At 36.0% G+C, this 26,651-nt stretch overlaps 1 protein-coding gene and 1 pseudogene across 1 annotated transcript; one reads left to right on the top strand and one right to left on the bottom strand.

The window, feature by feature from the left end:
• Positions 1-382: 382 nt before the first annotated feature.
• LOC129894853 (uncharacterized) lies at positions 383-2,010 on the bottom strand (annotated as a pseudogene).
• Positions 2,011-14,254: 12,244 nt separating this feature from the next.
• LOC129896066 (uncharacterized) lies at positions 14,255-22,660 on the top strand. Its single transcript, XM_055971883.1, has 5 exons — positions 14,255-15,425; positions 16,044-16,508; positions 16,595-17,674; positions 20,389-20,485; positions 21,051-22,660. Exons 1-5 carry the CDS (start codon positions 14,370-14,372, stop codon positions 22,019-22,021), a joined length of 3,669 nt encoding a protein of 1,222 aa, XP_055827858.1. The 5' UTR covers positions 14,255-14,369; the 3' UTR covers positions 22,022-22,660.
• The last annotated feature ends 3,991 nt before the right edge of the window (positions 22,661-26,651 follow it).

Here is a 26,651-nt window from a genome sequence, read left to right on the forward strand (position 1 = left end):
TCCTGTGATCAACTTTGGCCATCAATTTGTCAAAATCTTCCTTTCTATAAGCCTTTGCCATTGAGTAGAATAAATCACTTAGTGTGGCTTTGCTCCTCTTGAAATTTGTACAAACATTTTTTCAAAGATGCCATATACATGCATAATGAGGAATCTTTGGAAACACAATGCTTACGCTCTTCATTATACTTTCATTTCTATCCGATACAACAAATATTTTTTCACGCTCACCAAATGCACTTTTAAATTGTTGAAAGAACCATGTCCATAAACAATCATTTTCAGTGTCCACTATCCTATAAGCTAATGGCAATATACATCCTAATCACAAAACAGTACATAACAAGGTAACACATTATTATTCCATCATAAACTGTTATTTTTAGATTCGTATTAAATAAAACAAAAACCACATAGCTGCACCATCGAGTTTGCTTGCCGATACAAATGTACCTTTGTAAGCTACACTAAGATGTGCTCCATGAACAACAACCATCGGTCTGCAGAACTCAAATCCCCTCAACAATGGTCTTAAGGCTATGAACAGATACATAAATTTATTTTTTTCTGACTTGTGCATTTTTATATATGAGTTCGGATACACAGAATTTAGCATATATATGTATCGGGGCAGAATTCTATACCCATCGACAGGTTTGCCCCTTATCATCTTCAATGCGCATTCCTTAGCACACCACGCTTGATGGTAAGAAATATCAATTCCGTAGACTTCTCTAACATCATCAATTATATCATTTGGGGTGTGAAATCTTTTATGATTGACCAATTTGGGAGCTGTCACACAATTGAGAAATTCAACCGCAGGCTGGACCTTGGTTAGTATCATATCTCCCAATGGACAAGTATGTTCACCATTAAAGTACTTCACCTTGAATATATCTAACTTTTTCCTACAAGATGCCTTCATACACCACCCACATTCTTCAGTAAAGCAAACCAATACATAGTTGTACTACGTGTACCAGATACATTATCAATTAACAAAGTATCACATATATATATATTAAGTAAATTTGTCAAAATAAGCATACAACAACTATAACCTATTTTACTAATAATACGTTTAAATTTCGTAGTAATATAGTTTGTATCCAATAACAACTAATACACAATTAAACCAAATGTATCACAAACGCCACATTAAACCAAATGTATCACAAACCTGTGACTACTAATTCGCACAAATGCCACATTAAACCAAATGTATCACAAACAAAATAACATGAACCTTATATAACATGAATTTAATATCAATTATTTTCATACCAATAAAACACTAAACTTTGACCTTGATAAATTTCAATGTCAGTTTACTAAATAGAGTAAAATAACAATGTTTCAATGATTATGTATCTAAAGAAATCAAAATCTCAAATATCCAATAAATTACAAATATTTTTCAGACCTTTTTTTGTCAGACCTTTTGACCCTGAAATTGAAATTATGCTGAACTTCGTATTTTGTCATTACGGAGACAAATGTTGCTTTATCCTTATGCAATTGTTTCTCTTTCACCTCAACATTGTTTGTATTTGTAAAGTAATTTGTTATTTCTAATTCAGGTGTATAGTTGGAATCACCAATTCTTGATTCAACCACAGCAAGAGCACGAGTATCCCTATCCGAACCTTCAACACAAACACTTTCACCTGACGAAGTATCAAAGCTTCGTATCTCTCCAGACAATTTATCGGTTATATCAATGCAAAGTGGATACATTGAAAATTTAACAATGCCTTTTTTCAGTTCAAAGTACCATCTTACTCCCATACCATTCCTGATTGTTAATGGAGATGAATTACCTTCTACTAAGTATCTGATTTTCATATTTCTCCTCCCCTCGTCGATATCCAATTCAGCTGCAATGGCGAATTTGAGATTCATAAAAGAAATATTCTAACCAACAACTATTTCATCACTCTTATATTATTCATATTTCATCTTGTTTTTCCACATTCCTGAATGTCTTAACAATATCGATATATTCATCACGTAGATTAAACTCAATTTCAGAATTTTTTTGATTTGAAGTGTATAGCAGAGAAATGAGAGAACAACAATTTGAATTTTGAAAATTTTCTGCAATACATACGGTTTACATCTTAAAACAAAACAGATTAGCGTGATTAATGGGTAATTAAAATCCTAAATACGTTTCTTTCCTTAAAAAACGTAACTGAAAAGTAAGACTTAATATATTATACATATGTATCCGGAAGCTTAAAAAAAGAATTTTTGTAATTATTAAAAAGGTAGGGATAAGATGCAACTCTATTATCACACATTCACGCTATGTGATTCCTTTAATTTTTACTTTAAAAAATGCATTCATGAATAAACTAAGATGGACATCCACTTTATTGAATACATTATATCCGACATACTTGGATATATGCAATTAATCTACCAACATCTTTATTTTAATTGTTTAAAATTTTGCCATTGATCTCTCCATTTTGATTGAATAATTTAGCTACATAAGAAAGGACAAATTCTTTCAACTATTATTTTGTGGTCTCTTATTTAGTTTGTATCTAAATAAAAAAATTCATCGAGTAAACAACATCGGTTTCAGTCAAGATTTTGATGATCACTCAATAATGACGAGTGATTTCACTCCTCGAAATAGCAATATAATTAAATTATTTATTTTTTAAAATTAGTTATATGCGTTAAATATTAACAGAATTAAACAAGAAAACAATCAAATCATAATGAAATTAGAGAAAAAGATACAAGATTTTAAGAAATTTGTGTATATTTATTTTTCGGGTACACTTCATGTTAACAATTAAATGAATTAAAATATGACATGGAGGACTGTTAGTTTTTTAACGATAGAAATGATCCATTTTGTTAATGAAAAGGGCATATTTGAAACTACTTGCAGATAGAGGATGGAGCTATTCACTTTCCATTGTTGAAGGGGAACTATGATCCTTTTTTCTTTTTTAAATCTATAAGAGTTAATATAAGTTATTAAAATATTTCATGTGTTTGCAATTTATCATGTTAGATCTTGTTGTAGAAAACAGTATTTACTGCAATCACTCTTCTCTATAACAATGATCATCTATAACAATATTTTATTATCACACTTAAGTTTTTGTTCTAATTGATTTTCATATTATATTATACTCTCTATAATAATATTTTGTTATAACAATCAAAAATGTTTTGGACAACAACATTGTCATAAAGAAATTCAACTGTATTATAAAAAGTTATTTAGTTTAATCTCAAAATATTTCTACGGTTAAATAGTAAGCACACTCTTCCTAATTTTTTTTTAAAAAAATAAATAGTTTGTTGTTTTTTTCCATAAGTTTCAATAAAAAAAAGCAAAAATAAAATCACAAGGTTCACTTGTGAAATATTTTTCAGCACCTAAATTTCAAAAATACTAATATAATAGAAAAGAACTGTCTTTTCTATATACTTTTTCCGATTCTGTTGCTACCTTTTTTTAATAACCTCGTTCTCGAATCGCCCTGAAATGAGAGGAAGAAAAAACACAACACAAGAAAAGAAAGATAAAGAAATTTTAGGAGATTTTTTAGACCTTGCACATCATCTCTTTCATTAAAGAGTTGCAATTAAATGAGTGTTATTTTGAAAAAAATATTTATCATATTTAAAAATGCTAATTATAGTAAAGTAAATGTATTGAAAATAAATAGGGTAATTATTGGACCTCTTAAAATACACATAAATAAATTCAAATAAAAAGGGACAAAAAGCAAAAAAGTTGAGGTAAAAGATAAATAAAAATTATGAATGTCACTACATCGATATCAATGTCCATATATTTATCTATATTTGTATTAGCTTTAAAGTATGAATTTCTATAGAAATATTGATTGAATTTTTATCTTCTATTAAAAAAATTCTATAATAAATAAAATCTTATTTACTATTTTTTTTAAATTATTATTTAATTATCTTTAATTGAATGACTGAAGAACTCATTGTTAAGAATTTATATCGCAATATAAGTGTCATGCTTCGAGAGGGTACCCTAGACGTGATCGGCACTCCAGAACCATTTCTCGCTCCAAAGCGAACCACATAGCCTGATCACACATCCGTTCATTCATTCAATCAGTGGAAGACTTAAAATAAAGAGAATGTTTGGTGGACAAATCCCAAATCAACAATCTAACTCAAGAAAGAAAGGTCATGGGCCAACAAGTAAAACTTCAATCTTTATCATTAAAATAGTTTTGACAAGAATAATTCGAGAAGATAAAATATTCAATCGACCCACCACTATCTAGTCTATGAAGCCTCTATCACTACTATCTAATTAGTGCCAATGACATGCTCATGGCTACCTCAAATAAAAAAATGAAAAGGGCTCACTCGACGCGAGAATAACATAAGTTGTGTCCTCCGAATGTAGGGGAGGACTCACCAATACGCTGAGTATGAATAGATCCTCAATGGTGCTCCTATTGACAATCTCTTAAACCTGTCGCTGCATTATGAAACGATGCAGGTCCAAATAGACGTCAGTACATGGAATGTACGAGTATTTAATATGGCAGAATGAAACATACCTCAAGAAAGAATGTCTGTTCGAATATCTCAATTCAGAAAGATAAAAGAGACTCGATCAAAGTGTCATAAATATAAAGTAAGGATACAGTTTTAGACGAAGACCAATCATATACCATACAACCCATTCCAATCATGTATAATACAGTTCAATCAAATCATTTACAATTCGATCTCATCCAATCATATACCGCTCTATTCAACCCAATCCAATCGTACATTATCCGATCACATATCATTTAATCCCAATCCATCACATATCACCTACTCCAATCCAATCATACACAATCCAATCATATATCATCCAATCCAATTCAATTATATACTATCAACTCAAGAAACAACTCAACAATCAAGTCAAAGGACTCAACTCAATAAATATGCAACTTAGAACTTAGTAATGTTATACAATCCAACTCATTCATCAAACAATCTCAATCGAACCAATCATATCATGCACAAACCACTCAATTTGGGAGTTTCTCTAACCAACAATAATCCCACCACCTATATATAGGTGATGCACAACGAGTCACGTCGTTGCTACATCCGTTCATATTTTCCAGGGTATGAACGACTCAAACCAATCATGGATCCGTCAATCAATCAAGTCCTATCATTTCAGGACAATGAAATAGGGAAACATCCAACACGGTACAATCCCTTCCTACGTTGGCGGCGTAGTTTATGAGATTCGAGTATGGACTATACTCTTACCCAATTCGGTGCTCAATACTCCTCCCAAGACTCAATACGCACTTATCTATCAAGTGAGTAAAATATTAAAAATACGCATTTAGTCTCTTAGGACTTAATTTCAAATCAACTCATTTAGTCTGTGACACCCCGGAATTTTTTTCGCAAAGACTCGAATATTTCTTCACGTGAGTGTAGACTCGGACCGGAGGACTTGAAATTGTTCACATGAGTTAGGATGAGTTCCTAAGTAATTGAAGAGCGTTAGAGGTGATGTGGGGTCATGAAGGACCCCTAGGACAAAGTCAAGCCAAAGGATTCGTCGTGGCTAAGTTTGAGGAGGAGTTCGCATGAGGGCTTGGCTTCTAACGAACCTATCTTTTGAAATATGACGATCTGGGTGGCCCACGACCTACCAAATTAAAGGACATCGAGTCTTCTTTCCAACGCCACTAAGAATGTATTTTTTGGAGTTCAGAGTCAAAAGATATGACGATCCTAAGATGAACTAGCACAGTAGAGATTTTCAGGCCTGGGTTGCAATTGCTGGAAAACTGGGCTTGGCGCCGCAGTGGCGCGATGCGCCACTATCGCGCCAGAAACATGCCTTAGTAGTTTGGACTTTGGCGCGGTGCGCCACTAAAAGGTGTGCAGGGTTTTTCAAGCCAATTTCCAGAACCCAGAAAATATTGCCTTGGCGCTGTAAGGGCGCGACGCGCCACTATCGCGCCAAGAATGTGCCTCAGTAGTTTGGTCCTTGGCGTGGGACGCCACTACGAGGTGTGTAGGTTTTTAGGCATAATCAGCCTGGCGTTGCAAGGGCGTGATGCGCCACTATCGCGCCAGGTGCATTTTTAGCCTATTTTCAAAACTTTTGAGGAGGGGTAATTTGGGAACTTACCCAAATTATATATGTATCACCCTAGACTATTTTTAGATCATATTTTCAGCCCCCACTCTCTCTCTAAAAGCCCTAGGAGCTTCTCCCTCTCTCTCTTCTTTTTCTTCTCCATTTCCAACAAGAAGGGTTCAAGAGCTTCAAGAATTCAAGCCTTCCATTGAAGACTTAACATCAAGGTTTCTTCAAAGTCTTCAAACAAGGTATGTAAAGCTAACCTAAAATATGGATTTAGTTCTTCCATATGCCCATATATGTGTTGAATAGGAGTTGTGAAAGAGTTGAACCTTCTAAGAAGGTTTTCTTGAAAGTTTTCCTAAACTATAGAATGTTTTTAGATACTATTGGTTGATTGATGTTTTTAATAATTTGAGTTACTAAATAGTTATCTTTCATATTATTGATTATAAATGTATCTTTGTACATAGATGTTGACGATATTATTGAGTTGAGTTTTGTTGAGAGTATGGATTCATATTTCATTCATATGAACCCAAGATGAGATTTCTTTAGTCATAATTTGTCTTGAGTTGAGGTGGATGGTTTTGTGTATATATGTATTGATCGGAAGGAAAAGGATGAATTGGATAGTTAAGAATGTCCCTTTTTTTTTATAATTTGAACATAGGACTAAAATAAAGATTTGCGGAGTAGATGTTTGATAATGATGTGATGATAATAGTTGACAATGATGTGATGATAATATTTGATGGTGATGTGAATGACGATGTTTTGATGATGGTGTGAGTGATGATGTGAATAACGATTATTTAATATGTGTAGAATGATTGATGAAGAGGTATGTTGATGAGGATGTTGTGTGATGAAGTGGATTGGAGTCTAATGTGATTTTGTGGTATATGCTGTGCATAATTTGAGTTGGTCGGATGTCTTAGGAAGATTTTGAAAATAAATAATCTTTTGAGAATGAGCTTTAAATAAATTATTTATGAACTTTTTTTGCATAAACTATTTATACACTAATTTGAGTCTAAAGAATTATTAGTTTCATCTTTGATTTAGAAAGGAGTTCAAGTATGAGTTGAGTATGAGGAGCCTTTAAATGAGTTGAGTATTTTTACATTAAAGTATCTATTTTGAGTTTGAGTTGAGGAGTTGAAATTATATTTTAATGTACATAATATTTTCCGCATTCATTGAGTTGAGATTGTATAAATTTTTAAAGAGAAAAGTTTGATGATTTGAGATGAGTCGATTTGAAAGAAGGTCTAATGAGACTCATCATTATGAGTTAATTAAGTTGAAATAAGAACATAGTTGATGAGGTGGCAATGTTCCACATGAAACTAGTCGTGAGGGCTTGTTTGAGATGATTGGAGGAGTTTTATGAGCATGGAGTCATGGGAGGAGTATCGAACACCGAGGCGGGTGAGAGTACAGTCTGTCACGACCTAGCCCCGTAGGCCGAGACTAGTGTCCGAATTGGAAACTCGTATACACACCTATTACCTATAGTCAATCGGCAGTTAAATATGATATAGGATTTATATGGACAGCACGTCGTCTCAAACTGTCACTTATATATATACCAAAATCACCTGTTTCTTGAAGCGACTTAATTGTCAAAAATAAGATAACATAATACGTAAGCCGACAAGGCTTTCACTCCGAATGTAAACGTTCAAAAACATAAGCCATACTAGTACACCAGACAACATCTACATACAACCCACTCATGTGTCTACAGACCTCTAAGAGGATTAACAATAGCATATGACGGGACAGGGCCCTGTCGTACCCCTAAATACACAAATATATATATTATAAGGATTAGTACCAAAAGTTTAGGCTCTGAGACAATGGAGCACTTCAAACCCGTTGAGTAGAATCCTAAGCTAGCGGCTCTCCAAAATGAGTATCTGTACCTACGGGCACGAAACGTAGCCCCCTGAAGAAGGGGGTCAGTATGAAATATGTACCGAGTATATAAAGCATAAATATCGTAAAGGAGATCACATCTGAAATAAAGATTCAGGAGTCAAGTATCATAATCAATAAATCACTGTACCTGTGTCTTATAAAATGAAGACATGCATATCATCATCATATATCGTACCTGGCCCGTTATGGGACTCGGTGTCACAATTATATTAATATATCGTCATATGTATATATATACCATACCCGGCCCTCTAGAAAGGGACTCGGTGAATAGAGTAGTGTACACTGATACCGTACCCGGCCCATTATGGGACTCGGTGCCATAATCATATCGTCATATCATCATAATATCATATTATCATATCACGTACCCGACCCTCTAGTAAGGGACTCAGTGAATAATGTAGTGGAATCCATACATGATAACATACTTGGCCTATCGTAGGACTCGGTGAATAATGCCATAACAATATGCACGAATAAGGTATCATTAGCAACCTTATGAAATTTGATCATTATCGGAGACTTAATAGAATAAGCAAAACAGTCCATCATTTGAAAACCAAGACAATAGTCATTATGAATCACACAAATTATGGATTATACTAAAATATAAATCATACCACAACATGAGTTATACCAACTAGGATGGCTGGAATCATACACATGAGTCAAGACATAACAATATAAATTTTGAAAATCAAGAACGGTAGCCATCTGAGTATATCTACGAATAAGAGTTTCTTTGGAATTTAAGCATACGTCATTCGTTCGTTTCATATGGATCATGCCAAAAGAAGAAAATGTTAACTTTACATACCTTTAACGTTTATACGTATATGTTGTCCAATATTGTCTCAACCTATATTAAAACGTTAAGCACTATGGTTAAGCTATGGACAAGAATAAAACGTAGTCTATCGTTAGTAGGTTATTTCTAAAAACAATTGGACAGCACCTCCCCTATACCGCTCACTTTTTCCACTTTCAAACCAGCCATATAATCATCAAGAAACATCAACAATCCAAAATATTGACACAAAATAAGATTTATTATTGACAATAAGCCTAGAATATTTCCACCTGACTCATGTTACTAAAGCAGTAAATTCGGAAAGTCGAGTACCTCAAGTTGTATCTAAATTTTGAAAATGAAAACGGTAAAACTGGACTTTAGGACCTTCATGAAACATTTAGATCTCTGTCTTAAGTTTCCAATGCAAAAGAAATCCACTCAAAACTCATTTTCTACAAAGAGATATCATCAAAACACTAACAGGTATAAATGAGGGATTTTTGCAATCCAGAATCTGGACATAATTTGTCTTATGATTAATCCTCATTTTTCGATATAATAACAGTAGATATAGACTACAATATAAATATAAGAGTTGTAGGTAAGTGTATTATCTTTACAAAACATATTTAATATCTAAAATTGAAGGTTTACACAATGAGATATTCCATAATTACTATCAGCTACTCAATTCCAAAAACGGGTTTGAACATTCACAATCTTCATACACTTTTTTCCTCCAAATTCAAGAACAACAACTCATCAACAACATCAAAACAATATCAACCATTATTATATATCATCACTAAGCTAATTCCATCCATTTAAGCTACCTAAAATAACCCTTTAACCCATAAATCTCAACGAATCACCAAACTAGTTTATAACACTATTTTCTCCGTTCTAATCCGTTAAAATTCTAACTAAACTTGTTAACAATGAAAAGGAGATTTTAATATTACCTTAAATTTGCAGCACCACATAAAATCTTATCCTTATTGGATGATATCTAGCTCAAATTGAAGCCAATGCGACGTACAACAATTTTCTCTTCAAGAGCTTTGAGATTTGGGGCTTTAATTGTGGTAGATGTTGGTGTTTCTCTCTAGCTTTCCCTTATCTTACTCTCTCTGGAAATTTCCAGATATTTCTTGGTCTAAAGTATGAAGGAATATATAAAAATTAAATTAATTTCGTGGGTATTAGGCCTGACCCGAATTAGAATTGGGTTGGGCCGAATTCACTATTTAGTTTGGCCTATCATACTTAAAACGTCTATATCTTATTACTCCGATATCACATTTCGTCCCACGACCTATGGTTGAAAATATATTTCAATTACCTACAACTTTCATTTTGAGAGCTTTTCCAAATTCCCAAATTCTAAAGAGGTTATGGCCTCCCAAAGTTGGCTTACCCGGAACGTGACTTTAAGAAAAAAAACATTTGATGGCTTCTACTTTGATTTGGCTCAAGGGTCCTTCTTGAGATGTATTTTACTTCACATAAATTATTCAAATAACTTGGCATCTATAACAAATCATGTCCTTTTAAAATTCAAAATTAAAAGTCCTTGAATTTATAACCGTTAGCTTACGAATAATCCAGATGCAAAAATACAGAATGTAACACAGTCCATACTCGAACCCTAGAAAACTACGCCGCCAACGTAGGTAGGGATGGAACCGTTAAAGTCAGATGCTTCCTGTGGGATCGAACCGTTAAAGTCGGACGTTTCCCATTTTTATTGTCCTGAAATGATAGGACTTGACTAATCGATGGTATCCATGATTAGGGAGGCGTTCATGCCCTGGCAAGGTATGGACGGACGTGGCAATGACGTCTAATTGTTGTACTATCACTGGCTCATAAGTGATGGTTGTCGGATAAGAGAAACTCCCATTTAGGTCTTGATAGTGCTCCGAGTCAGTTGAGTTGAGTGGGTTATGAGTTGGTCCTGTCTAAACTATTTCTTGTTAGACTTAGGACACTTGAGTGAGTTGTTACATATTTATTGAGTTGGGTCCTTTGAGTTGAATTGTAAAATATTGCATAATTTAATTTGCATATTTACTGAGTTGAGTTCTTTGAGCTGATTATTGAGTTGAATGTTGAGTAGATTGTATATGGTCGGATTAGAATAGATGAATTGTGATTGGATTGAATAGAATGGTATGTGACTAGATTGGATTTGATTATTGAGTTGATTGTTGAGTTGAGTGTATATAATCGGATTGTACATGATTGAAAGGGATGGAATTGCAAATGATTTGGTTGAACTGTATTATACATAATTGGATTGGATTGTATGGTATATGATTGGTCTCTGTCTAAACTGTATCCTTACTTTAGATTTACGACGTTTTATTTGAGTTTCTCTTATCTTCCTGAGTTGAGATATTTGAACCAGCGTTACTCTTCCTTGAGGTATGTTTCATTCTGTCATTTTACATACTAGTACATTTCACGTACTGACGTCCATTTGGACCTGCATCCTTTCATGATGCAGAGACAGGTTTAAGAGATCGTCAATAGGAGCATCATTGGGGATCTATTCGCACTCAGCATATTGGTGAGTCCTCCCTTACATTCGGATATGACACCGTCTGTGTATTCTTGCATCGAGTTAGCCCTTTTTATTTTGATTTGAGGTAGCCATGAACATGTCATCGGCACCAATTAGATAGTAGTGATAGAGGCTTCATAGACTAGATAGTGATGAGTCGATTGAGTATTTCTATCCTTGAGTTATTCTTGTCAAACTATTTTTAAATGACAAATATTTTAGTTGATCTGTCGGCCCATGGACTTTATTCTTTGAGTTGGATGGGTGATTTGAGTTGCCCGCTAAATTATTCTTTATTTTTAAACTTTTCGCTGAATGAATAAATGAACGGATGTATGATCAGGCTATGTGGTTCGCTTGGGAGCCAGAAATGGTTTCTGAGTGCCGATTACGTCTAGGGTACCCTCCCGGAGCGTGACATAGTCTCATTGGACTCTTTTCAAAACTCAATCAATCTGGTCTCATTAGACCTTCTTTCAAATCAACTCATCTCAATCATCAAACTCTTCTCTTCAAATTTGATACCATTTCAACTCAATGGATGTAGAAAATATTAGATGCATTTAGAACATAATTTCAACTCCTCAACTCAAACTAAAAATAAACATTTTTGTAAAAAAAAATACTTAACTCGTTTATACTCAAAATACTCATGTTCAAAAATAATTAAAAGACTTCTCAAACTCAACTCATGCTTAAACTATTTTTAAATCATAGATAGTGTATAAATAGTTAATCATTTATTTAAAACTCCTTCTCAAAAGATCATTTATTTTCAAAATGTTCATAAGACTCCAATCAAATCAATTATGCAAATCACATATCACATAATCACATTAGACTCCAATCTACTTTATCACACAACATCATCATCAACATAACCTCTTCATTCACGTCATCGTCAAACATCATCATCGCATCATCATCAAATATCATCATCACATCATAACAATTCCATTTAATTCTTTTCATTCTAATCAATACACATACACAAACCATCCATCTCAAACTCAAGACAAATTATGACCAAAAGAAATCTCACCTTGGGTTCATGTGAATGAATACATGAATCCATACTCTCAACAAAACTCAACTCAAGAACACCATCAATACATATGAATTTATATACCAAAAATTCATTAGTAGTCAACAATATGAAATATAACTATTTACTCATTCAAGTCATGAAAATCATCATTCAATTAATAATATAAAAAAAATATTTTATAGTTTAGGAAATTCAAGAAAATCTTCATAGAAGTTTCAAACCTTTCACAATCTTCATCCAACACATCTTTGGGGCATATGGAAGAACTCAATCCATATTTTAGGTTAGCCTTACATACCTTAGAGTAGATTTTAAAGAAACCTTATTATTGGGTCTTCAATGGGAAGCTTAAATCTTTGAATTTTTTGGGGGGGCAAATCTTGTTGGAGATGTTTGGAAGAGAAGAGGATGGAGATTAGGGTTTTTAGAGGGAGGCACAAGGCTGAAAATATGGTCCAAATCGTCCAAGGCTAGAGTATATATAATTAGAGAAAAAGTCCAGTTTGCCCTTCCTCAAAATCTGGAAAATTGGGCAAAATTTCCCGCTGGCGCTATAGTGGTGTGTTGCGCCACTGCAGCACCAAGCCAAAATAGGCTTAAAACCTGCACATCTGATAGTGACGCATCGCGCCACAGACCAAACAACTGAGGCTATTTTATGGCGCTATAGTGGTGCGTCGCGCCCTTACAGCGCCAAGACTAAGTTTTCTGGGTTCTGGAAAATAGGCTTAAAAACCCTGCAAGCCTAATAGTGGAGCGCCGCGCCAGGGACCAAACTACTGAGGCTTGTTTCTCTATCTCGGTTTCAAATCTCACCACAATCACTCCATTCTTCAACATTGATATCTTATCTATCCCACGTTTCCCCCATATTCTCTGAATGTACCCTTCTATCACCTGGAAATGAGGGTGAGCTCCTAGAACATAACATACTACAACATTCCCCAAAAAATCAATCTCAGATCTGATGTCCTCTAATTCGATCTCAATCATCTGTTGTTCTCTTATTTTTTATGGAGCTATATACTCCAATTTATATCCTGTATTTGACAGTTTTCCTATATCAAATTCATCCTATATCGACTTTTCTTTGCTTGTGAATTGGCTTCCTTCTTCATTTCATCCGCCCACAATTGCTTGCTTCTAGATACCCCAAGGCTCCCTGCCTTTGATGTATGCACAATCTCATTCCAGATTGTTGTTGCTTGAACTTGTTGTTGCTAACTTTGTTCCTTGTTGCATGGTACTGTTCCATTAGATTGCACTATTACCTCTTAGATCAGGACTTCATTGACTTCTTTATCTTTGTTTTTCAGTTGTGTTGAAGCTCGATCTACTTTACTAGTGCTCGATTCATCTCTTCTGCTGGATTTCACTAACTGTTCAACAGATTCAGCTACTTTCGTACTAGATTGTACGATTTTACTCCCTGTGTGCCTTAGTTTGCGACCTCGTTGCGTGTTCCCTCTTATGGATAGTGCTTCCATTGCCATTAACGTCTTCTGAGTAGGTATACGAGCTCTCTTACCCATGGTGGGCGCAGATTAAGCTAACTTGCATCGAGAGAGAAACATACCTAAAAAAAAAAAAACTTGAGTAACAATGTCTTTGATATGACACTACCTATCTTTAAATTAATGTTATCAGATTTTAATTTTTTATATATATATTTATAAATTACATGGCAAGTTAAAACTTGTTAACATGATAAATAAATTGAAATTGGTTGACTAATCAAACTCTTTCCCCCAAATATATATACCCGTTGTGAGCGCCAATGCCCGTTTTATTCAAATTCAAAATTCACCGTCAGCATCTTCATTCCTCTCTTACAAGATCAAGAAAAGGCCACTGGTAAAATTCCGAGCTTTTTTGCATCTCTTCAATGGAGAAACGGCTCCGTTCTTCGCTCAAATCTTCAGCGGAAGAATTCCTTTCTTCAACATCAAAGCTAGGGTTTAAATCCATTAAACCCTCTCTCAAAACCCTAATTCACACCCTCAGTCCTTCTTCAGATCTCACCACTACACTTCCTCTCGCCCTCCACCACTCCATTTCACAATCCATAAGGAAATACAAAACCCTAACTGATTCCGACTCAACCGACGTCGTTTTGTCTCCTCAGACCCCGCCGACGAAGAGGGTCCGTAGATCTGCGCGGAACAAGAAGAGTGAGGAAGGTAACGATGATGCGAAGCAATTAATCGTTGAGGGTATTCGTATATATGTTTATATTTCGTTTCTGTGTGTTTCTCATCCGAGAAAGGCGTTTAGGGATTCTGATTTATTGCCGGCGGTTAGGGCGTTACATGATAGTTTGATTTTATTTGAGTCTGATTCTGTTTTGTTATCTGAAATTGCTAATTTATGTGAGGAGTGGTGGAAGGAGGGTTTGTATGGGAAAGAAACCCTAATTTCTCAGGCATTGCCATTTCTGTTGTCGAGAGCTTTGACATTGAAGAAGAAAGTGGATGTACGTAGGGTTTATATGTTAAGAGAGGCGTTTATGTTGTTGGATTTTGAGGATGAGAGTATTGAGGATTTGAAGCATTTGATTATGCGTTGTGTGATTTCGCCTCTGTTTTTGAAGACTGAGGATGGGAGGAAATTTATTGCATTTACATTTGGTTTGAGTGTGCAGCTTTTGAAAGAGGCATTGGCTATGCTTAAATCGCAGATTCCATTCGGGCGTAAGTCAATCTTGGAAGCATTTGGGGAGATTGTTTTTCGGGCATGGAAGGTAGCCGAAGGGCTGGCTAAGGATGAGATTGAGAATAGCTTTTTGCAGGGGATGATAGATAGCTGCATACATGCAAGTTCAGCTGTACTTGCTGTGTCCACTAGAAGGGTTTTAGGGGGTTTTATAAATCAAAGAACCACAGAAGGGGTTGAGAAGCTCATTTTTCGTCTTGCTGAGCCTGTCATTTTCCGGTCCTTGCAGGTATTGGGTATAGTTTTACTCCTTATTTCAAGTTTCAGGAGTTTTTGTAACTTTCTAACATTTGGTCTCACTTTCTATGGCACCCTTCCACTTCTTGTATATCTTACTCAACTATGAACTTATCTTTATTTTCCTAGATTTCTACTAGGAAAGTTTTTATTATTCACATATAAAGTGCCGTGCATCATTCATTCACAAGTTTCCTTGAGGTTGAGTTCAATAAGTAGAAAACTTTGCTGAAAGCACGGAACTTTCTGCATTTCTAATTCTAAAAGTGAGATTTATGAGCTCAATCTGCAGTTTCCGTCTTGTTTTTCCAAAGAATTGTCATTTCAAAGATTTCAAACTGTACTCTTTTTTTCTTTGTTTGACCTCTAGGATTGTGGAAGTCACTTGAAATTTAGTTGTGTAATCTCAAATGAAACTATTGGCGATGCTGCTCTTTAAAGTTCTTCTCCAAATATGTTAATTATTTGATGCTTACTATATTACCAAATGGGGTTGGTTAGAGAATGCGTAGCATATCTTGAGCATTTTTCCTTTTGACATCCCTACTTCTTTATCAAGTACTATGCCTACTAATAATTGTGACTTATAACACCACTGCTTTTCTGCTAGGTTGCAAACTCAAATGTCCGACAAAATTCACTGCACTTATTTCTAGATCTATTCCCTCTTGAAGATCCTGATGCGACAAAGGAGGTGAAAGACACACTCCTTGATAAGCAGTTCTTTCTTCTGGATAAATTACTTGTGGATGAGTGCCCTGATGTGCGGGTTGTAGCAGTTGAAGGTTGTTGCCGCATTCTTCGTTTGTTTTGGGAAATTATCCCTTCACCAACAATCACAAAAACTCTAACCAAAATATTTGAACATATGATACATGACTCATGCCCTGAGGTCAGGTTGTCAACAATAAATGCTGTGATATACCTACTTGGAAACCCCCATTCTCACGAGATCCTCAAAGTGCTATTACCAAGAATGGGCCATTTGATTAATGATATTTCTCCTCCAGTTCGTGCTGCAGTTGTAGATCTCCTTCTCACTTTAACGGATTTAAGAAAATTTCAGTTTCACAAGGTATGGTCAACTGTATAACCTAAAACATACACAAGCCTGGATACTTGAGGTTTCTGCTTAAGTCAATTTAACATTTTCTTATGCAGGTTGTGCATATAGACCTGTTGTTGTCTACACTTGCAAAGGACCAACCAATGATTGGTCAGAAAATCACTAAGCTTCTCCTTCCTTCATACTTCCCCTCAAAAGTAAACCTGAAAGAAGCATGCAATCGCTGTGTCGCACTTATAAAAAGGTCTCCTTTGGCTGGTGCAAGGTTCTGTGAATTTGCTGTATCAGAAGGAACCTCGCTGCAGTCATGGATAGAACTCATGAAAATCCTCATCAGTTTGATTGTATCACCTGGCAAGTTGGAGGCGGAGCAGATTGATGGTTCAATTATTGCAGCCTCCCACATCTGTATCTATCTTGTACGTGATGGGTCTTATCAGACTAATCTTAAAGAGGAATTGTCTGGTGAAAGACTGAAGAACTTGTTTGCTGCTGCAACCTCAGCATGTGCCCAGGCCTCTGTCTGTAACATTATTTCAAGTGTCTGCCCAGATGCAGTGGATGACCTTTTCGATGAATGCATGACCTTGGTAACAAATTGTGGAGATTTATCCAATTCTTTAGAAAAGCAAGCTGAGGTGAGCTCTGTCCACAAGATGATGCTATCTTGCAATTGGTTGGACGAAATGTTTGAAAATCTAGCTAGGTTTCTGCAAAGAACTGCCTCTCAGTGCCACAAGATATTTGGGACGGAACTGGTAAATTTTAGTGTTCCATCAACTAAGCGAGGAAATACTAAGTCCTCCATCAAGCTCTCCTCTAAATCAAAGCATGTGAGGGAGAAAAAGATGGCCAATAAGGTTAAATGTAGCTTCAAGGAAGAGTACAAAATCACTGTAGGAGTGGCTTGGCAGATTAAGGACCTCCTTTTATCTGAAAATACAAGGAATGCTATTCTACGGAGCGAAAGCTTAGAAACTATATTCCTTTCTTTGAAGGCCATCTCTGAAGTTAGCATTTTACAATGTACACAATGTGATTATATGAGTGTGTCCCCACTTTTGGCATACACAGCTCTTTCTCTTCACAGATCTATGCAGGACAACAACTTAGGTGGAGACAAAAATGTCAATAAGAAGAAGCGTAGAATGGAATCTGCAAATGAAACATCGGAGGTGAGTGGTGTTTTTCTATTGCTCTCTGCTTCAATGAAACTTCCAATACATATAGTTCAAGTGATTAAAACCAGTTTTGCGCTTTTTTTGTAGTTAGCCTTTTATTTAGCACAGAGTTCTGTCTTCTGTGTATCCTTGGTATCGAAGGGGTTCATATAATTGTACTGGGCTTGATGGATAAGGAGGCACCAAACTTTTGCAGCAAAAATAATTGAGATATTATTTGTTAGTGTTCAGATGGATGCAACAGATCTCATATTTATGTTTCCGTTAGGATTTCAATGATCTGTTTCCCAATGCAGAAATATTCCTATTTCTGTTACAGTCTGGTGCTATAGTTGAAAAAATAATTGTCTTTAATTGATTGGTTTCAACATTTCAAGGCTTCCAGTTAAGCTATCTATGCAGCATATTATTCTTAGAGATATTATTGCTTTAAATAATTGAACCAAAATATCATATCAATGCGTAACTTCATTTATGGAATGCAGTTCATGTTTATGGAGATTATTTTTTGGTAGCAGTGTTGGGAATTTTCTTCTTGGTGAAAGTCTTCCTGCTATAGGTTAAATTTTCTTGTTGGTTGATTAGTTGTGCGGACTCTTCACTTCCAGTGCCACACCCGTGTCGACAGTGTGAGATCCGTACTGAATATGGCCAAGTAGTTTTGGGTGCTTTGACCAAAATTAATAGAGAAATTTGAGATAGATACAATGATTTCCGATTCAAACTTAATAATAAACAACAAAGAGATGCCACCAGGGCCTAGCTCAAGTGGCAAAGGGTGGAGGATTTGTGGCTTGGGTCACAGGTTCAAGCCCCACACCATGCAAAGCGAAGCCTGGTATTTAAGTGGAGAAGGGTAGAGGGGCGGACCCATTATCCACCGAGTTTAGAAGGCTATGGTTGGTCCAAAGTGCGGTCCATAGACGGATTTCTCTGTTATCAAAAAAAAAAAGGAAAACAACAAAGAGATGCATTTGTACTTAAGAGTTAATATCTCAGATGGTCACTCAACTTTGAATGGTTCACTTAGGAAGTTACTCAACTTTGTTTTATAACCCAAAAGTCACTCAACTTGGAGTAGTTCATTTAGAAAGTCACTCAATTTTATTTTATAACTCAAAAGTCACTTAACTATTGGTATTCCACTTAGAAGGTAGTGTTATCAAAGGCGCAAAGCGCAAAAAAACTCTAAGGTCCATTGGGGCTTTAAGAGCAGCTTTAATGGAAAAAGGCGCAAAGGGAGAAAAAGATACAAATATATATGTTTACTACAAGACCAATAATTATAAACATGAATGACAAATATATGATCAAAGAAATTGAAAAAAAGGTGTGATAAAGTGAAATATCAATTGTTTAGTGTCACTTCTTCAAAAGAGGGTCGTTGGCAAGGAAAAGTTTGCCTTAGAATCTTGATGACCGCACTGAAACGCACATAAAGCGAGACAAAGTGCTAAACACGTTTTGAGCCTCGCTTTAGGGCTTAAGCGCTCTTAAAGCGCACCTTTGACAATACTGTTAGAAAGTCACCGACAAGGGTTGTGGTGGAGTGGTAAGTACTTCTTCGTCCTTAACCAAAGGTCTCGAACTACGGAGTCGCCTTTGTTAGGGAGTGCTTTACCCCCAATGTGGAACTTTCCGATGCGAATCTGGATTTAGTCGGGCTCCAATGTGGGTACCGTACACCGGGTGGAAAATCAAAAAAAAAAAAAAGAAAGTTACCCAACCAAATTAAATGATTTTTTCATTAAATTTTGTTGAAATGTAATTTTTATATTAAACTAAAACTTTTAAAAAATAATAAGATACCCATTTAAATTATTTTATTGTCCCGTTTCACTTCACCAATCAAATCTGTAACACACTAAGAAAATGTGTGGTATGAAAATTTAAATTCCAATAAAGGAAAAGAATTGTTTCGATTTAAAGAACCAAAAAAGATACAGACACTAGAAAAGAAAAGGTGAAAGGAATTTTGTCAATATAAAAGGAAAATAAGAAAGAAGAAAATACTAGAATGGAAAAGGAAAGAATTTTCGCCAATTGTTGTTGTGCACTTTTCAAGGAATTTGTAATAAATAATTGGAGCGGATACGGTAAAATAATTAAAATGGATATCTTATTATTTCTTAAAAAATTGGTTTGAAACAAAAATTCAAAGAAAAAATTGTTTAAATTGGTTTGGGTGACTTTCTAAGTGAAATACCAAGTGCCTTTTGGGGTTATAAAACAAAGTTGAGTGACTTTCCAAGTGAACTATTCAAAGTTGAGTGACCATCTGAAATATTATCTCTTGTACTTAATAATAATAGATTTGAACTTGCTCTCAAATATTCGTGTATTCCTTTACTTCCAAATAGTCCATCATAATTTAGGCGTATTTTACAACTCTGATATTTGAATTATATTTAGCTGAATCCCTGCATCCATATCCGTACCTATATTTGTGCCCCCGAATCTTAAAAGTTAGATCATGAAGGATTCGATCTCTAGATCTGCTCCCACATCGGACACCAGTCCGAGCAACTTAGGTTTCATTACACAACATTATAAAGTTTATCTTTCTTGTTCTAAGTATTCTGTTCATGAGAAACTATGTAGTTCACACACACAAATGACTAGTTGTACCTTTACGTATTGGTGATTTGATTTTTGCACTTCTCTACTGGAAGCAATTTTTTGGTCATATGCTTCATTTTATCTTCCAGGAAACTGTATTGGAAATGACAATTCATCATCTTCTTGGCTGCACAAATAAGCTATTCAGAGCACCATGTAGTGAAATATCTGACCTCACCAGTAATGGTTAGCTTTTCCTTTCCCTCTGGTTTTCCTTTTGAGGTGCACTTTAAAATACAGTTTTCTTTTCATATGCTGGGCTTAGAATGTGATGAACAATCATTGGTTTTGATTATTTTATTCTTGATCTATCAATAATATGGTGCTTCTTAGTTGTCAATGCTGTATTGCCTTGATTATTATGATATATCTGGTGGACTTATTGAAGAATATACTAGGCTCAGTTTGTGATAAGGAGTTTTGAGTTGTCCTGTTTGCTTTAAATAACCTGTATGGTAAGAAAGTTTCAAAAGTGCAAAATGTTCATAGTGTTTCTTCTTTCCACCATGATGTTCTTAGTGGGCCAACATTTGAACTCTTAGGTTAAAATTCGTAGCTGCTCCACTAGATCAGATCATCAGAATGTGGCCCTGCTTGAACTTTTTAGTTGTTGAGCCAGCTTGTCGGCGGAATTGCTGTATAACATCAAGATTTATGTCTTAACTTACAACCCTTTTGGCAGTTTAGTTCTTTCTCCTCTTTTTGGCCAATGCATGAACTGAATTGATCTATGTATACAACATTTATCCAGGATCTGATTTTACTAAACAACAGAGAATATTAAATGTGGTCAAGATGCTAACCGCAGTTCTGAAGTTCATTGCTGATGCTCATACGATGGATCTTGTCCATAAAAGCCAGGAGGAATGCCTATCCTTTACTCTGCAAAACATAAAATTTTTTATCTCAAATTTGAGAAGTTATGATGAGGAGCTGCAATTTACAGAAGACATGTTGAAAGAGATATATCTCTGTCTGAAGAGTTCTTTCACATATGTAGCCAAGTTGATGAATGTAGTGCTCAAGAGTTTCTCTGAGGCGTCACTACCTTTATGGGGAGCTTTTGACATTGCCAATGAATTGTTAAACCTTTATGTTTCCATTGAGGAGCACTTGGGCTATGGATATGCAGTTCGTCTTTTTCCTGCAGTCAAACCATGGGTTCCTGATTTAATTCTGGCATTGGGATCTGTAAACCTGATGAAGCAGATTCCAGGAGGCAGAACTAGTTCCTTTAATCCAAAAGATGATCTTCCGTTGTGGTTATCCACATTAGCGAGGACTGAGCTGGCTGAACAACAAGATACAAGTTCCGAGGAGGAGCCTGATAGAATTTCTAAGACGGGAGACTTCAGAACATTCAAGAAACTTGTGAACTTAATGGTTCAGCTGTTGAGAGCTAACTTTAATGTGCTGGATGCAGTTGGGGCGACTATATTGAATAATTTGCTAGTTGGGCTGAAAAGAAAGAATTTTGATCTCATGTTTGGGCTCCTGCACTTTGTGTGTGTTAAGCTAGTCAGACATGACGAAAGAGAGTGGAAGGAACTTACATCAATGTTGACATCCCTCCAGCAGATCTACCCTCAACTGGAGTTAGAAGAAGAATCAGGTAATGGTGAGGATGCAAGACAGGAGTTACAGAGTGCAAGAGCATTGGTTGAACCTGTTTGGAAATGTTATTTATGTGACAATGCGAGGAATTCCTTTGAAGAAGAGTAGGTTGTTGCTTTCTCATCTTAAACATGATTTGAGCAAATGTCTAGCAACCCTGTAACATGAGAGCAATGGATAAATGGGCATTGACGGAATGGACAGTATCCAAGGTGATAAAGGGAGAACTTGATAACTTTTGAACAGTAGTGCTGGATTTTGGTGTAGATCAACCAAATATATGTATATGTATCTTATATGGATGTATTTATTCGGAATGTGACAATGCTAAAGATATCAGACTCCTTGTCTCTGTCAAGACGAACATGCTATAACGTTGCACCTCTTAAAGATTGCAGATGCAGGATTCATGTTGTACAGAAAGGAAAAGAAAAATGTGCAGAGCAATTATCATGTTGCGAATGGGGCAGTCATAAACCAGATGGGTTTATTTTCTTTGAAGATCCAGTGGTGCCAATAAGCCATTTAATATTAGCTGATGATGTAGAATTTGCTCATAATAGTAGGAACTATTAAATTTTACTTTTCCAGAGTATGGAAGGCAAAAAGAGTATTGAATGTATTTATTTGGGCAGAAGTCCAACTTTGCCTATCAACTATGTGAAATTGTTAAACTATGTCAATTGTCATCCTTAGAAGTTTGCAACAAAAGGTTATCATCACATTTCCCTTATTTTTCACCACCAATCACGGTGTTCAGCTAACTTGCATTGATACAACAAACCAAGGTAACAGGATCCACGTCAAGTGTGTTAGGTGGGAAAAACAACTAAGATCTTAATCTTCATTGCCATTACTCTAGTTGATACTATTCTTATCTCGAGATTTAGGTTGTTAGGCACCTCATTCAGGAGGATAAGCAACCCAAATACCCTGATCAGACTAGTAACAACTAACAACAAAACAATGTTGTTGATGATCTTGGTTGTTTTTCTCACATAACAAGCCTTACATGGATTCCATTTGTTGAGTTGAAAAATAAGAACAAAAGTAAGATATTTGCATAATGGAAAGACCTCTTCTGTTTTGAACTTCTAATGTTGGTCATACTAGAACAATTTTATGTTGAGATTGTTTATTATGCAGTGTTTGGTTTGGTGTTTTAATAATAACATGTATTGCATAGTTTCTCAAAAAAATAAATTATTCGCTTAAATATTTTTCCCAAATACGGTGGAAAGGATGTGGAAAAGGTTCTGAAAGTCAATTTTTTGGGTAACTGAAGCTAGATCATGTCAATTTGGAGGTGACAACATTAGCTCATGAAATCATAATCTTCTCAACTAGTTTAAGTTTGGGCTAATTATTGAGTTATTAACTCAAATCATTTTAACTTGACTAAATTCAACCCAACTCACCTGTTTGACACCTATATGTCAACCTAATGCCATAGGCTAAAACATTTTGGCTCGTTGATCCCCAACTATCTTGTCCAAGGTCAGAAAAGAAATGAATAGCAAATCAAAGAGCAATATCTCTCTTCATACCACTCCACTAGTAATGCTGCCTTAAATCATGATACATCTTCATCGTGCCCAGATGAATAAAGTATCTTGAATCATGGGTCTAGCAAAGAATCAACGGTATCAGTCCCCAACTCTAGGAACACAAATACGACCATCAAATCGCAGAATGCCATATGCATCCAAGGTAGCTTGCCCACCGTCACCTCGCAAAACCTAATCTCGAATAGCTACCAAAGCATCATCCTCTAACTAACGACCACAAATTAGCTCCAATAATGACGACTGAACTCCAATATAGGCTGGAACCCGCTTAGAATCTAAAATACCAAGGTGAATCATCATGTTAGCTAAGGAGTAGATGTCTAAGGCTAAAGGTCGCTCCGAAGCTAAAAGAAAGGCTAGACTATCCATACTCACCGCCTTCCATTACCACATTCACCTTGCCCGTCACCACATTCACCTTGCCCGAGTGATAAATAATAGAGAGGTCATAGTTCTTCAGGAGTTTAGTTCACCTATGCTGCCTCGAATTGAGGACCTTTTGACTCATGATATACTCCAAACTCCTGTGATCAGTGTAGATCTCGCATCTGACCCCATATAGGTAATGCCTCCAAATCTTAAGTGGAAAAACGAAACTCCTTGAGCTTCAGAAATTTCAGCTCACACTTATCTGACTACTCAAAAGGAATATCAAGACGAGTCAACCGAGTCAAAGGCGTTGCAATCATAGGAAGCCCTCAAAAAACCGCCTGTAGTAACTAGCTAATCCAACAAAGTTCCAAATCATAGTAAACGAAGTGGGCCTAGACCAATCAAGAATAGCCTCAATCTTCGTCGGGTAAACCACAATGCCATCCTTGGACACCAGTGCCCCAAGAATGCTACAAAATCAAGCCAAAACTCGCACTTTGAGAACTTGGCGTAAAGTCGCTGATCTCTCAAAGTCTCGAGCACAATCCTCAAATGTTTTTCATGTTCCTCACTACTCTGCGAGTATACCATAATATCATCTATGAACACAATGACGAAAGATCCTATGTAAGGCCCGAACACACGCATTATCAAGTACATAAACGTTGTTGGGGCATTGGTCAAGTAAAAAGACATCACTGGAAACTCATAATGGCTGTAATGAGTCCTAAAAGTTTTCTTAGAGATGTCCGCCACCCTAATCCTCAGCCGATGGTAACTGGATCTCAAGTCAATCTTAGAAATCATCACGATACTTTGAGGTTGATTAAATAGGTCATTAATACGAGGCATAGGGTACCTATTTTTCCCCATCACCTTGTTCAACTGCCTGTAATCGATACACATATGCATATACCCATACTTCGTCATAAACAGAACAAGAGCACCCAAGGTGAAATACTGGATCTAATAAATCCTTCCGCAAGAGATCCTAAAGCTGAACACTGAGCTCCTTGAACTCTGTAGGAACCATACGATAAGGCGAAATAGATATAGGACGAGTGCTTAGCTCAAGGTCAATAACAAAATCAATATCCTTCTCAGGAGAAAGTCTAGGTAAGTCAGTAGGAAAGACATCTGCGAACTCTCGCACAATAAGAACTGAATCAACTATAGGGATCTCTATACTCACATCCCACACATAAGCCAAATAAGATAAACAACCGCTTGAAACAAGTGTCTGAGCCCGAACATAAGAGATAACCCAGTTGAGCATTTGACTGAAGGAGTCCTGCCACACAATTGGAGGGATATCATGCATGGCGAAGGTAACGGTCTTAGCATAGCAATTCAAGCATGCATGGTAGGGGGATAACCAGTCCATATCCAAAATAAAATCAAAATCAAGCATATTTAACAAAATAAGGTCAGCCCGGGTGTCACACCCATGAATAACTACTAAGCATGATATGTACACCTCATCCACTACCAAAGACTCACCCATCGGGATCGGAACACGTAACATCACTAATAGGGCCTCAAGAGACTAACTTAACTAAGAAGCATAATAAGCAGAAACATCGGAATAAGTAGAACCTAGATCAAATAGAGTTGAGGATGGTTGATGGCATATACGAATAGTCTATGTGATGACAGCATCTGATGCCTTAGCCTCTGCCCTTGTTGGAACTGCATAAAAGTGGCCCTGTCTACCCCTGAACTGAGCATCCGAACTACCTCCTAACCTACTTCCTCGCTACCCTCCTCAAGCCCTTGGTGACCACCCCTGAAATCTTGAACCTGAGCTCCATCTCTTGTAGGACGTGCTACTGCTGAAACTAGCTGAGCTACCTGTCGAGTAGGCATAATCATCCCATGTCGGGGACACTCTTTGGACCGGTGACCAAGCTCACCACAATCAAAACAACCCTGAGGAGCATGAATCAGTGAAGATCGGCCACCATGGCTTGAAGAACTCAAATGTGAACCCCTCGAACTCTGACTCGTACCAAAACCACCCCAACTGTACTGCCCACCTTCTGAGGTCTGGAGCGCCTCCTGAACACAGGCTAGACTGATCCTAATGTTGGTAGGGCTGGCGAGGTCTATCCTAGGAGTCTGTGCCCCTAGACTGAGAGTCATTGCACCTGTCCTGGTGACGAGCCCTCTTATCACTGTCCCCATGGGCCCTGCGATGGGTCAAATATATTATGATCATGGCAATCTAGTCATTATCTATCACTAGTGTACATGCTTGCGCTTTTTGTGATCATTAAAAAAAATCTCTTACAAATACAAAAACTACAAATTTAATGAAATAATTAAAAAATAAAAGATTGATGATACGTAAAAAAATGTTAAATTAATTCAAACGTTTGGTTTAACATAGTTATTTCTGCTAAAGAAATAAAAGTTTACACAATATAAATGCAAATAAAACTAACGTGCTAATAAGCATAGAAATTATAAAAAGAAAAAAAATATGGAGCACAAGTTAAAATAATAGGCTTACCACGTGTTTATAGTAAAATTTTAAATTTTAAATTAGATAAATTAAAAAACATTACATATTTACTAATACTATTCAAATGTAAAAATTTATGATGTAATATTTTATAAATGAATTGTGAGCAATATAATCTAACACCTCATCTGTTTGAACTTAATGGTTCAGACATAAAAGCATTAAGTGCATTTATTTTCATTAAGACCTACGACACTTATGAGGAGACTGGTGGAGCAGTATAGGGAGAGGAAGAGGGACTTGCATATGGTATTCATTGACCTAGAAAAGGCTT

The sequence above is a fragment of the Solanum dulcamara genome, chromosome 7 (assembly GCF_947179165.1).
Source record: "Solanum dulcamara chromosome 7, daSolDulc1.2, whole genome shotgun sequence".
Taxonomy (NCBI): domain Eukaryota; kingdom Viridiplantae; phylum Streptophyta; class Magnoliopsida; order Solanales; family Solanaceae; genus Solanum; species Solanum dulcamara.